The sequence below is a fragment of the Sinocyclocheilus grahami genome, unplaced genomic scaffold, assembly GCF_001515645.1.
Source record: "Sinocyclocheilus grahami isolate Dianchi unplaced genomic scaffold, SAMN03320097.WGS_v1.1 scaffold25.1, whole genome shotgun sequence".
NCBI classification, from domain to species: domain Eukaryota; kingdom Metazoa; phylum Chordata; class Actinopteri; order Cypriniformes; family Cyprinidae; genus Sinocyclocheilus; species Sinocyclocheilus grahami.
The window spans coordinates 96,156-110,923 of NW_015505204.1; the positions used below are offsets into that span (position 1 = coordinate 96,156).

Genomic DNA, 14,768 nt, shown 5'->3' on the forward strand with positions numbered 1-14,768 from the left:
GTAGCCGCCGTTAGTGTTGCCATGTCAGGGAGACGCTGTGGGTTTCTAGGCGAAGGCAAAAGCACTTTATTTGGCCTTCAGAAAGTATATGCATTTAGGAATCTTTAAGATCACTTACAACAGAACAGCAATGCATTTTATGGACGACCGTTTCGTGAACCTAGGAGAGGAGGTGACTGCGCTTGTCGGAAGGAGGGACTTTGTAGAAAACGAAGCGTTTGAGAGAGGCGGGGCATAGAGGACCTACAATAATGTACAGTATTTGAAAAATAATGTGTTTTTTGAACATTAAAGCATGTCAACATATTCTGTTACACCAAATACACAAAATAATGATCTTTAAAAAAGCATCATATGACCCCTTTAAGGTATTTCCAGAGGCGGACAAAGTACACAACTGCATTACTTGAGTGAAAGTACAGATACTACTGGTCAAATACTACTCCACTATAAGTGAAAGTTGTAAAGACAGGTTTTTACTTAAGTAAAAGTACAAAAGTACATGCTTTTAAAAGTACTTAAGTATAAAAAGTAAAAAGTAAATGCATTGTTTTATTGTCACATTGTTGTATACTTACAATACCTTATGCCACTAATGTAACCTACTGAATACACTGATTAGCTTGTATTATCTTTGGAATTAAGAGCTTTTATGTTACCAAACCTATAGAAATGGAACAACTGAATGAAGATAATCAACTTTATTTTTTATTTAACAGTCCTACAGCTACATTGAACTCATTTTAATACTTGTTTAAAAGTTACAAAGTTCTTTTTAAAAGAGATATTGAAGGCTATGATATGGTTCATTTTAGGCAAACAAAGCAAACATTGAAAAGAAAACAAATCTTTAGTCTTTTCAGAAAACTGGAACATATTCTTTCAGTATGGCCATGGGTGTGCAAGTTACGCCAAAGAACCGTCTTTTTGAATTTTGCCATCAACTGATCAGTGTTCATAAAATGCTCATAAATCAGTGAACGTCACAACATGTGGCTAGGGTTTGGTATTGTTTTAATTTTATCCTTTCTGATTCTGCTTATTGATTTAAATTCTTATCGATTCCCAGTTTAGATTCCAAAGTTGTAAAAAAGTGAAGTAAAACATTTTGACCTGTGTGATCATTTAACCTACTTATTGATAATTTATTTGCAAAAATTTATATATATGTATTTATGTGCAGTTTTGACAATAAAATAATGTTCAGATTTATATACTTCCTTTACCAGTTTTTAGCAGCAATTTACCAGTAGTCCTGAGTAGTAAGGTTTTTTTTATATATGGTAATAGCAGCCATTTTTGACGGATATATTAGCCTACCATTTGTATTGCCATAGTTTAACTACAAATATGAAACTATAGTTACTATAATGAAACCATGTTAAATTTGTGGCTACTGTAGTTTTACTACAAATAGCATAATTATGGTTACTATAGTGAGAGAATAGTAAATTTGTGGATACTGTGATTTTACCGCAAATACCATAGTTAATCTAGTTACTATAGTAAAAACATGGTTAATTTAAGGAGTTAACACATACACATGCGAGTTCAAACAGAATAAAAACTATACATTTCTCTGTCATGTAGATCAAGGCGTAGGTCATTTTTATTTACCGTATGCCGATCATTTATCTTCTATGATCTTTGATCGTAGCGCTCGCCCTACATAAGGCATCACATACCGTCTATTTAAAATCAATGTGGTGAGCACACAGATGATCACACCACACTAATATGTGCCTTTTTCGTCTTTTATTATCTTATTTGCCTTTTTAGAGCACTTTTAGCTGTGCAGTAGCACAGACGTTAACATTAGTTTAGCGGGGAAGGTCCAGAGGTTGCCAGATTTGTGTAAAAAAATAAGCTAAACATCCATTCAAAGCTAGGCGGAAAACTGCAGACTTAGAAATACTGTAAGACTTGGTCCTGGCAGATCGCAGACCGGATTTTCGCAGAAAAAAGGGTTCAGTGAATAAATGCACACACTGGACATACTGCTACATATAATGACTTTCTACTTGGGGACCTTGATGTAAATGTAGCGATAAAAAAGTACGATATTTGTCTGTCAAATGTAGTGAAGTTGAAGTAGCAAGTTTCCAGAAAAAATAATATTCAAGTATAGTACAGATACTCAAAAAGTGTACTTAAGTACAGTACTCAAGTAAATGTACTTCGTTACTGTCCACCTCTGGGTATTTCAAAGTTGTCTTAATTCATAGCAGTTAAAGAAATGAAACATTGACTAACACAATGTTTTTGCTTTTATCTTAAGTGAAAATGCTATTTTCATATTATAGTTAATTTAGATTTTGTTTATAATAAAATTAAGCTGTATATACAGTGGGTACGGAAAGTATTCAGACCCCCTTAAATTTTTCACTCTTTGTTATATTGCAGCCATTTGCTAAAATCATTTCAGTATTTTTTTTTCCTCATTAATGTACACACAGCACCCCATATTGACAGAAAAACACAGAATTGTTGACATTTTTGCAGATTTATTAAAAAAGAAAAACTGAAATATCACATGGTCCTAAGTATCTATACTATACTATACAGTACATATACTATAATATATATATATATACTATTATATATATTATATTATATTGACCTACACGACACAAGATAAAATTTTGGCTCATGTCTAAAGAAAATACATTGATATGGTCTTAAATATATAAATAATCTTTTTACTTTGTGTAAATGTTTTTGTCTTTGGGGAAATAAATATCAAATCAAATTTTAAGGTTTGAACCAAACCATAAATATAATTTGAGAAAAACTAATACAATTGGCTGTACCAAATTGGATTATTTTCTTAAGTATGTCCAAAGTATAATTTTTTATTTCAGTGTATTTTTTGCCTGATTTACATTCATTATATTGTACTTAATGCCAACAAGTTTAAATAACAAAACGCAAATGTATTCTTTTTTAGGAATTCTGTGTGTGCATAATAGATGGAACAGCGCATGGACACTTCCTGGTGCACAGCTCTGCTCCAACTCCCTGCCAGTCTTCCAGCAGAAGCCAATGAACATCAGTCGACTGGCCCCTCCTCTTTGACCAACACGCGGACAGAGGGAGTACAGAGGAGTGCTGGAAAGCACCCTCTAGTGGTGAAAACTTACATACTGTGCCTTTAAGACCATAATAAAATTAATTTAAGTTTGTCTCACCATTGGACATATCTGTTTGTCTTTGCAGATCATTATATTGAGTTACCAGGGTTTTTATATATATATATAGAGAGAGAGAGAGAGAGAGAGAGAGAGAGATATGGGACATGCACAATTTGTGTTCTGTATTAAGGCAAGGCACTACAGGCAAAACATCAAAAATATTCAATTTTATTTTATTGCACTTTATCTGTTTGCGTCTGTAGACTGCATTTACAATACATATCTTTAAAGGTTTTTTTTTTTCTCGTGCGCTAAGCCAGAAATCTCCACTTCAGTAGCGAAATTTCCAGTGTTATTCCTATTTATATTCTGAAGATTTTTAGGGAGGAGTTTGTTCATATATAATTTGCCTGATTTTTATACATCATTTTATTCCTAAAAACATTGTGATTTATGGAATGATAAAAAGATATATCCAAAATCCCCTCTGTAAAAACCTTTGACTCTAACAAGTCAACAAAATGAAACAATAATTTTGAACCTGGCTTCATCCAATGTTCAGATTTATCTTGTGGAAATGTATGCAAATTATTGCACATTTAATCATAACATTTCAGAAAACTTGTAATACAAAAAAATGTAGTTTTTAATGTAATCAATCAACAATGTAATCAACTGATATCTATTAGTTAAATTATTTACCTGGAATGCCTGGTCTTAATACCATGGTGTGTGACTGTGATAATCATTCAGTACGAATATATTACTATTTTCTACTGTCATCATATCATAATAACAAGGTAACTTTTAGCTGGGACATCATACACGTTTATTTAGCTATCTAAATGGTTTTTATATACAGCTAATTCTAAATACTATAACCTAACCCTAATCCACACAATTTAAGTCCCCAAAGAGAGGTTATGTCAGATTTAGCTCACTTCTGAGTATGAATTTGTTCCCAAAATATGATTATGCACACACACATTTTTCCATCTTTTGGTTTTTATATTCAGCTAACCACGCCTATTGTATGAAATAAATAAAAAAACTAATATTTGGGTCACTTAAACGGTATTTACCAAATGCACAATGAATGTCATGTTGCAGAATCAAAGCACTATGGTGTTGAGAAAGCAGCCGGTTGCATTAATGAGATGCACCACAGGCTTTTCAGGAGACAACAGCCACATATCTGATGGAGCACCTGCTTTCATACTGCAATAGGAAAATAACAAAGTGCAAGCAGACTGATCGAGCGAAATAGCTGTCAATTACTTTTGATTGATATGCTTTACCCATTTCTAACTGGGCGAGCTAAACGTCAGTGAAATTCAAGCCTGTGTATTATTGGCTCGGCTTATTATTTTGAGTGCTTCACAACGCCCGCCTTTCTCCTGAAAACTCGACAGATCTATTGGCCAAAAATATATCCTTCAACTGTCATAGAAATACTACCTTATCTCATTAGCCGGAACAAACGTCAATCAAACAAATGCTGCGCTATGATTGGTCAGGACTGCGAGCTCGCGCTGACTGACAAGTAACCGGATTGGCCAGAGGGCGCGGGTGGGGGCGGTATCGTGTGGGCTCTTCGAGGCTTCACGGAGAGTGAATGTCGTCATGAGCGGTGGGTAGGAATTATAACGTTGGTGTTTATATTACTATGTTGCTTTCTTAAACATTTTCTCGAGCGAGTGAACCGATATATATTTTACATCGTAGCTAGCTCGCACGAGTTTCAAAAATCATGCGTAGCACGGCGATTCTATCAAATGCTCACTTCCGGAATCGCGGTTCTTTTCCGCAGCGAAGAGTTTATCTGGCTAGTTAGCACTTTAGCATGCTAAGCCAGCAGTTTGCTCCTCCATCAGCGCACTCTTGAGTCTGCTTGCCCGCAGACAGAAGAACCCTTTAGCCGCGCACTGCATGCTCGTAGAAAGACGTAAACGTGTAGACGGCTGATTAAAACATAATATAAAGTGAGCTTAAATCGATATTTGAATGAATTTCATTAGCTTAGCTCAACCACTTACAGGCATCTGACGTTTAGCCTGTTAGCGTCAGCCGCTGGTTTCAGTCTGCAGCTTTAACCAAACTGCGTTTTTCCCTTTATATATGCATAAAAACAACATTTTCTCCCCTCCAAGCACGAATTTCGCTGTAAATACCCAATGCTTGGTTATCAGCGCTTGTTATGAGAGCAAGTTCTTTTATGTAGTAAAGTTGGAAAACCGTTCAATATGCTGGCAGAAAGATCACTGTGGTGTCATTTCTTTAGACTTACTATGATTTTGTTCCCATTCAAATAAATGTGGATAAACCGTTAGCTTTGACAGCCAATTAGTAAGCGCCATAACATCAAGTGTTTATTTGGGTTGGGATCTGAGATCTTAGTACATGCGGGGTCAGTGCTGGGTGCTGACCATAGATGTAAATACACTAGAGTAGCGGATCTCAGTCCTGGTTCTGGAGAAGCTCTGCACTTCAGGACCAGGATTGAGAACTTTTAATGGTGTGCTAATAGTGGATTGAGTTTTAAACCCTGTCCCGCTGAATCACTCCTCTCCAGGGGTTAGATTATCACAGGTATCGCCTCCTTAGCTACACTTGTCATAACTGAAAGTGCATGCCATTCATGTTTTTGTTTCTTTATTTTTAAGTTTAGTTTCTTTTGATTTTAACAGAACAATCGGTTCAGTATTTTCAGTTTCTATGCAGACATTAATCACAATGCTGTGGTACTTTGGAAAATAAGGACACCGCACGCATGCGCAGTCTAAGCACAGAATTAATTGGACTTCAGTAGTGCAAATAACTCCTGCTGCATTATTTCCTTCCCCAATGGAAATCACAGTTGGAGAGTTCTGGTGTTTTCTTTGCATAAATAGATTCACCTTCTTCTCACAGATCAAAAGGACAGTATGGCCACCACTGTCGCAGTCAGCCCCAGTGAATATCTTCAGCCCTCCACCACCACTTCTCAAGTAAGGCCCCATCAGTCTGTGTTTTTAGATGTTTTAGGGGTGCACTGATATAAAACATTCTAACTGATAAACCAATAATTATTTCCATTTATCGCCAAAATGACCATTACTGCTTATTCTCAGATTATATGTTTTTTTTTATAAATTTCCTATTATGACATATTCTAATAAAATGTCTCAGAAATATTGAGAAAATATATATCTTTTTCTTGCATCATGCTGGTTGTTCTGTAATATATACTTCGAAACGTCATTAATAAAAAAAGGAGGAAATTAACATAGCAATAACATAGTAACGAAACATTTATTAAAAACACAATACTGACTCACACTTAATCAAAAAGTTAATTTGCTGTTTTTATTGATTTCTTTAGTGTGACAGTCAAAACTTTCAAATGAAATGTTTGTGCCTTCACTCATGAATTAGAAGTTATTCATCAGATGCAATGCAGTTTAGTTGAAATGGATGACTGTTTACACTCCCTGGACCTGAGTGAGGTGCAAAAGGTGAATGAATAATTCATGTTTGAATGTGTAAGAAATGTTAAAAGTGAATGTAAGCATCATAACATAAAAATAGATATTCATTTTGAAAATTAAAAAAAAAAATATATATATATATATATATATATATATATATTTTATAGTGTGATTCATTTATGAGTTATTTTAAAGATTGGTTTTAAGTCAGAGTTAAATGACAGCAAATATTGTTTAAATGTAAAAGCTTTTTTAAGAATCATATTATTACTAAATATTACAACAAGAATTTCAGTTTTTCTACTGAATTCAGTGTTCTTTGGAATTATTTGTGAATTTTAATATCAGTTTCTGAGTGAAAGTTGTTTCAAAGTAAATCCTACACTGAACTTTTCTCTTCTTCACTATAGGCTGAAATACACTACACGGTTTACAGTCTGGACAAGTTGACAATAGTTGCCGAAAGTCAGAGCCAGTCTGCACATTTGAGTTGACAGATTTTACAGAAAAACGTGTAGATTACGATGGGCACAGAGTCAGACACAGATTTGTTTTAGCTTTAGACTATGAAACCATCCAGTCGTTGGAGATCAAACATGTTAAGGCAATTTGGGAACAGTTCTGAGCAACAAGGCACATGCTTCTGCGTGAGTTTGTTGTGTTCAGAATGACCAGACTTCAGAAAGTCTGGTAATGTGTGATCGTTTGGCGTATGATGCCCAGTTTTTCTTTGTAACCATTTACAGACTCATCAAGCGTATAAGATGCCTAGTGTTTTAAAATCTATTCAGATTTTAAAAGTCATATAGTGTATTCCAGCCTTAAATATATCTGACAGCTGTCCCAAAAAGCTATTTTCTTACATAGCTGTGCCAGTTTAATGTCTTTTGTAGTACTCAGCGTGCTGCTGGTAATTGTGTATCAACACTCTCTCATGTAGGATTCACAGCCCTCCCCGCTGGCACTTCTGGCGGCTACCTGCAGTAAGATCGGGCCTCCGGCTGCCCAGGCCCCAGTCAGCACGCCATCGTCTCAGCCAACCACACGCCGTCTGCACCCCATCAAGCCCGCCCCTATTGCCCCAGCTCCACCCAAAAACCTTGGGTTCCTCTCAGCGAAAGGAAATGTTATCCAGCTGCCCGCGGGACTTGGTTCGTCAGGGGCCAGCCCTATTGTCTTCACTATTCAGAGCCCTTCACGTCCAGCAGGCACATCCACTGCCAACATCCAGTACCAAGTGATTCCTCAGTTCCAGGGGTCTCAGACCATTCAAATGATGCCTCAGGGAGGACAGATCCAGATCATCCCCGGAACCAACCAGGCCATTATCACCTCACCTGTCACAGTTCAGGCTGCCACACCAGCCCCGCCACCTCTGGCCCCGGCACTGACCCCCCAGCATAAGACGGTGACAATCAAGCCATCCTCCCAAAAGCGGCGGCAGAATAATGCCAGTGTAAATGCTAACGTTGTACGGCTCCCTAGTGGACTTACGCTCCCACTTAATGTTACTACTAGTGAGGTGGGAGGTGTGCAGGTTGTAACAGAGACCGCTGCTGCTCCGGTGAAAGGCAAGAGGGGGAGAAAGAGACAGGTGGCTATAGCCGCGCCCACCCAGACCCCTCAGCCGGCCTCACTGCCACCTGTAGCTGAACAGGTTGAAGCCTTGCTAATAGAGACCACAGCCGACAACATTATTCAGGTATGTGCGTTTTTGTAATTCTGCTTTGGCTTCCTAAAAACCTCAAGTGCTTTAGCTTACAATTGTGAATTTTTGTCAGTTGCTGTTTTTTTTTTCAAAATGACCTTTATTGTTTACACTGTTCTATGTTGGCATGTGTCTCAAGGGAAAATCAAGAGATTTTCAGTTGTTTTGTTTTTGTTGCACAAGTTTGCACAAAACTGGTCTTATTCACCCCAAAATTAAAATGTATTAAGAAATGATATTTTGCTGAAAAATATGCTATTTTTAAGATTTTTTGGATCGTGGCATTATTATACTTGACAGTTTGGTACATTTCATCCTCAATGCAAGACAATTAATTCTCAGCATTAATGAAATGCAAAAAACCCCCCAAAAAACAAGGAATTACAAAGTATATTATATCTATATTATATAAGTATATTATATGGTATATAAGTACACCATATTTGTTTTTATGTTGGTTTAAATAAAAATAATTCTCATTTTCATTCATCTTAATAATCATTCATATTTGACAGTAATTAAAAGAATATTGCATTACATTCATTGCTCATTTAATATTATTTATTTACTATTGTAGTTTTTATTAAAACAATTTTTAGAAATAAAAAAATAGAATAAAAAACATTTATTTGTTATTATTTTTGTGGGTTTTTTTGATGATTTTGTTGTTTTTTATTTGTTGTTTTATTGTCTATTTAAGTAATATGTTTTCATTTTAGTTTTAGTTAACTTGCAGTTCGTTTTTTTTTTTTTTTTTAATGCTTCTACTTTAAAATTCCAGCTCCAGGGCAAAATTTCTCATTTTTATTTAGGTTTTCATCTAATATTTATATTTTGCTTCAAAAGTAATTTCAAGTAATACCAGTGTTTTAATGGTATTAGGTTTATTAGTGGTCGACTGATATGGGATTTTTAATGCCCAATGCCGATATTGAGAAATCAATCTGGCCGATATGAGGCCGATATAATACATGTAATTACAGTAAATGAGAGACATGCAGAAAATTGGTGAAACTAAATGAACATTTATTATGCATAAATATTTATTAAAACCTAAATTTAAAAAAATTGAACAATTCAGGTAACAATTAGTGCAGCCTTTTCTTTTGCTGAAACATCTACAAAAAAAATATATATATACAACCTAAACAATTAAAATGTAAACAACAGAGGTAACACTTAAATTAACAAGGTTTAGTGCAGCCTTTCTAACATTCATAATTAATGAACAAATATTAATAAATTATTGTCAAAAATAGTATGTGTGATTCCATGTATTTTATTTACAATACATATATAGTTTACCGAGCAACAGGTTGTTTTAATTATAGTATGGGATAGTTGGTTAGTAATAAAGATGCATATCTCTGATCTGTTTTGTTTTGCTTGTCTGTTTCATTGTAAAAATAATACAAGCCTGACCGTGTATAATTGCATGCTTGGTTATTAGCATATAGCAGCATTAAATAAGACCGGAACATATGAAATTAAGGTATACTACACGCGATATTACGCCAATCATAGGCAGTCAAATACAGTGGATATTCCTGAATAAACGCATATAAAGGAATTCAACCGTATTATTATTACTAAACTTTCATTCTGGAGTGCACCGGCTTTAGAGTCCCCTGGAAAACAGCGTCTTGTTTAGAAGTACCCGAGAACAATGCGCATAACTGAGGAAGAGTCAGTCGCAGGATTTCTGATCGTTTGTGAGATAAACACGGTTTCATTTTGGTTTGAATTTGTTTATATCACATCTGTGTCTCCCATCGGAGCTGCTGCTGGGCTGCGGATCTGATGTCTCACAGTATGTTTGAATAAGACTTTGCTGCACGCCGGAGTGTTATTGAATGCAACACAAAGTAGCGTCACGTTAGAAAGTGAATAACGATTGGTCATTTTACTGTCTGTCAGGTGCCGGCTTCACATCTGAGTGGCTTGTCTTAAAGTCCCCCTATAGTGAAAATCAATTTTTTTATGTTGTTTATTTGTCTATGTGGTGTTTTTAATATGCTTTTAGACAAACCATGTGCCAATCCATTAATCAACACCATTGCTGAGTATTTTCTCCTTAAAAGTGTAGTTTCCCAATGACACTCCCAGAAATACGGTTTGAAACAGCCCTCGGTTTGCTACGTCACAAACCAATAACCAATCACGTCAAGGGATCACAAGCATGCAAAATATACCAATACCAGCACAAAACAAAAAGCTTTTTTTTTAAATAAAAATAAATAAATAAATTAGACCAAAAAAGCCATGAGGCCGTGGTTTAAATGTGAATTTAGAACCGCTAACTTGCATTATAACCCACGGCAACAGTGTAAAAGTAGCCCGGAGTCAGACCCACCTCTCCCGCATTGGCGTCTGCACTTCACACGCGTATGTATGCTTGCGGGCACGAATTAACACTCACAAACGGCTGCATTCGAGTCTTCAAGGCATTTTGAGGACACAACATCTTCAAGTAAGTAACGTTAACGAATGTTACAGTATTCACTGTAGTTGTCCGCTAGTAAAAACATGGTTTTATCAGTCATTATCCATGTATGCCATTGTTTTGCGTTTACTACATTTCAGTGAATCAGGAGGCGCTGGGTGGTGTGAGTGAGTGGAGGCGGGGCTAATTTACATATTCATAGATCAGCGTATAGTAAATGAGGCAAGGGTGTTGAGTTACATTCAAGCTATTTTAAGGCATTTCACAAGAAAAAAACATTTAAATATGTCATTTTGATTATCAAAGATAAGTTTTAAGGGATAAAATCTTTGACTACAGGGGGACTTTAAAGAGAAAGCATAAATGCACGATATGGTGTCATAATCCGTTTTGAAAAACATCGGCCACACGGACACACGGAAAGGCTGACGTGGATATAAAAAAAATTCCAAATATTGGCCACGCCGATATATCGGTCGACCACTAGTGATCAAGTGATCATGTATGAGTAGGGCTGGGCGATATAGCTAAATAATTGATCAACGATATAATGTTTCATATCGTTCGGTATCGATAATTATTGACATTTTTATAACCTTTTTTTAAAACAAAACGCAATAGAATTTTTTTTTTTTATTTAACCACTGTATTTATAATTAACACAATTTATTGAAACAAACAACAAATATTTTTTGTTTTAACAATCAAACACAATAAAAAATAAACAAATATCTAATTTCTAATGTTTTATATGCAGATTAAATAGGTCTTTATTGTATAGATATTATATAAGTATATTATATGGTATATAAGTACACCATATTTGTTTTTATGTTGGTTTAAATAAAAATAATTCTCATTTTCATTCATCTTAATAATCATTCATATTTGACAGTAATTAAAAGAATATTGCATTACATTCATTGCTCATTTAATATTATTTATTTACTATTGTAGTTTTTATTAAAACAATTTTTAGAAATAAAAAAATAGAATAAAAAACATTTATTTGTTATTATTTTTGTGGGTTTTTTTGATGATTTTATTTGTTGTTTTATTGTCTATTTAAGTAATATGTTTTCATTTTAGTTTTAGTTAACTTGCAGTTCGTTTTTTTTTTTTTTTTTAATGCTTCTACTTTAAAATTCCAGCTCCAGGGCAAAATTTCTCATTTTTATTTAGGTTTTCATCTAATATTTATATTTTGCTTCAAAAGTAATTTCAAGTAATACCAGTGTTTTAATGGTATTAGGTTTATTAGTGGTCGACTGATATGGGATTTTTAATGCCCAATGCCGATATTGAGAAATCAATCTGGCCGATATGAGGCCGATATAATACATGTAATTACAGTAAATGAGAGACATGCAGAAAATTGGTGAAACTAAATGAACATTTATTATGCATAAATATTTATTAAAACCTAAATTTAAAAAAATTGAACAATTCAGGTAACAATTAGTGCAGCCTTTTCTTTTGCTGAAACATCTACAAAAAAAATATATATATACAACCTAAACAATTAAAATGTAAACAACAGAGGTAACACTTAAATTAACAAGGTTTAGTGCAGCCTTTCTAACATTCATAATTAATGAACAAATATTAATAAATTATTGTCAAAAATAGTATGTGTGATTCCATGTATTTTATTTACAATACATATATAGTTTACCGAGCAACAGGTTGTTTTAATTATAGTATGGGATAGTTGGTTAGTAATAAAGATGCATATCTCTGATCTGTTTTGTTTTGCTTGTCTGTTTCATTGTAAAAATAATACAAGCCTGACCGTGTATAATTGCATGCTTGGTTATTAGCATATAGCAGCATTAAATAAGACCGGAACATATGAAATTAAGGTATACTACACGCGATATTACGCCAATCATAGGCAGTCAAATACAGTGGATATTCCTGAATAAACGCATATAAAGGAATTCAACCGTATTATTATTACTAAACTTTCATTCTGGAGTGCACCGGCTTTAGAGTCCCCTGGAAAACAGCGTCTTGTTTAGAAGTACCCGAGAACAATGCGCATAACTGAGGAAGAGTCAGTCGCAGGATTTCTGATCGTTTGTGAGATAAACACGGTTTCATTTTGGTTTGAATTTGTTTATATCACATCTGTGTCTCCCATCGGAGCTGCTGCTGGGCTGCGGATCTGATGTCTCACAGTATGTTTGAATAAGACTTTGCTGCACGCCGGAGTGTTATTGAATGCAACACAAAGTAGCGTCACGTTAGAAAGTGAATAACGATTGGTCATTTTACTGTCTGTCAGGTGCCGGCTTCACATCTGAGTGGCTTGTCTTAAAGTCCCCCTATAGTGAAAATCAATTTTTTTATGTTGTTTATTTGTCTATGTGGTGTTTTTAATATGCTTTTAGACAAACCATGTGCCAATCCATTAATCAACACCATTGCTGAGTATTTTCTCCTTAAAAGTGTAGTTTCCCAATGACACTCCCAGAAATACGGTTTGAAACAGCCCTCGGTTTGCTACGTCACAAACCAATAACCAATCACGTCAAGGGATCACAAGCATGCAAAATATACCAATACCAGCACAAAACAAAAAGCTTTTTTTTTAAATAAAAATAAATAAATAAATTAGACCAAAAAAGCCATGAGGCCGTGGTTTAAATGTGAATTTAGAACCGCTAACTTGCATTATAACCCACGGCAACAGTGTAAAAGTAGCCCGGAGTCAGACCCACCTCTCCCGCATTGGCGTCTGCACTTCACACGCGTATGTATGCTTGCGGGCACGAATTAACACTCACAAACGGCTGCATTCGAGTCTTCAAGGCATTTTGAGGACACAACATCTTCAAGTAAGTAACGTTAACGAATGTTACAGTATTCACTGTAGTTGTCCGCTAGTAAAAACATGGTTTTATCAGTCATTATCCATGTATGCCATTGTTTTGCGTTTACTACATTTCAGTGAATCAGGAGGCGCTGGGTGGTGTGAGTGAGTGGAGGCGGGGCTAATTTACATATTCATAGATCAGCGTATAGTAAATGAGGCAAGGGTGTTGAGTTACATTCAAGCTATTTTAAGGCATTTCACAAGAAAAAAACATTTAAATATGTCATTTTGATTATCAAAGATAAGTTTTAAGGGATAAAATCTTTGACTACAGGGGGACTTTAAAGAGAAAGCATAAATGCACGATATGGTGTCATAATCCGTTTTGAAAAACATCGGCCACACGGAAAGACTTGTCGGCTGACGTGGATATAAAAAAAATTCCAAATATTGGCCACGCCGATATATCGGTCGACCACTAGTGATCATAATTAAAAGTATGAGTAGGGCTGGGCGATATAGCTAAATAATTGATCAACGATATAATGTTTCATATCGTTCGGTATCGATAATTATTGACATTTTTATAACCTTTTTTTAAAACAAAACGCAATAGAATTTTTTTTTTTTATTTAACCACTGTATTTATAATTAACACAATTTATTGAAACAAACAACAAATATTTTTTGTTTTAACAATCAAACACAATAAAAAATAAACAAATATCTAATTTCTAATGTTTTATATGCAGATTAAATAGGTCTTTATTGTATAGTTGTATAGTCTAATTGTCTCCCGAGGCCACAGGAGGGCGCAATGAGCAAAATAATGCAGCACATTTAAATTGTCAATGCAAGGAAGTAACTCTATAAAAACGTGCATTACGTCTAAACTCATAAGAATCAAATATAATTTCGTAAATTGCATGAACAATTATGAACAAAACAGCATCATGCATTGCTTAATCTAAAGAGCCGAAGCGGCATTCACACAGACTGCATTTAAAAACATATGAGATGCAGTGAAAAGGAATAAACCTCCACAAATTCGTGACGTGTTTTCTAAAAGTTTAAACTGTTAACTTTGCATGGGTTTCTACACATCTCTTCTGTGAGACGCGAGTGCAGCAGTCATATTTGTCAGTCTAAAAAATGCGCTGAATATGCGTTCTGTGTGAATGGCTTGGTTTCGGTTTTAACC

General features: G+C 34.9%; 1 protein-coding gene and 1 pseudogene across 1 annotated transcript in view; both read left to right on the forward strand.

Annotated features, from left to right (window-relative positions):
- socs7 (suppressor of cytokine signaling 7) overlaps positions 1–3,075 on the forward strand; it is a 17,024-nt gene extending 13,949 nt beyond the window's left edge. The window contains exon 7 of the mRNA XM_016249955.1: positions 2,948–3,075. Coding sequence (XP_016105441.1) covers positions 2,948–3,075 — 128 coding nt within the window. The remainder of the gene's footprint in view (positions 1–2,947) is intronic.
- Positions 3,076–4,701: 1,626 nt separating this feature from the next.
- Positions 4,702–14,768, forward strand: part of LOC107564802 (multidrug resistance-associated protein 7-like) — a 26,748-nt pseudogene continuing 16,681 nt past the window's right edge.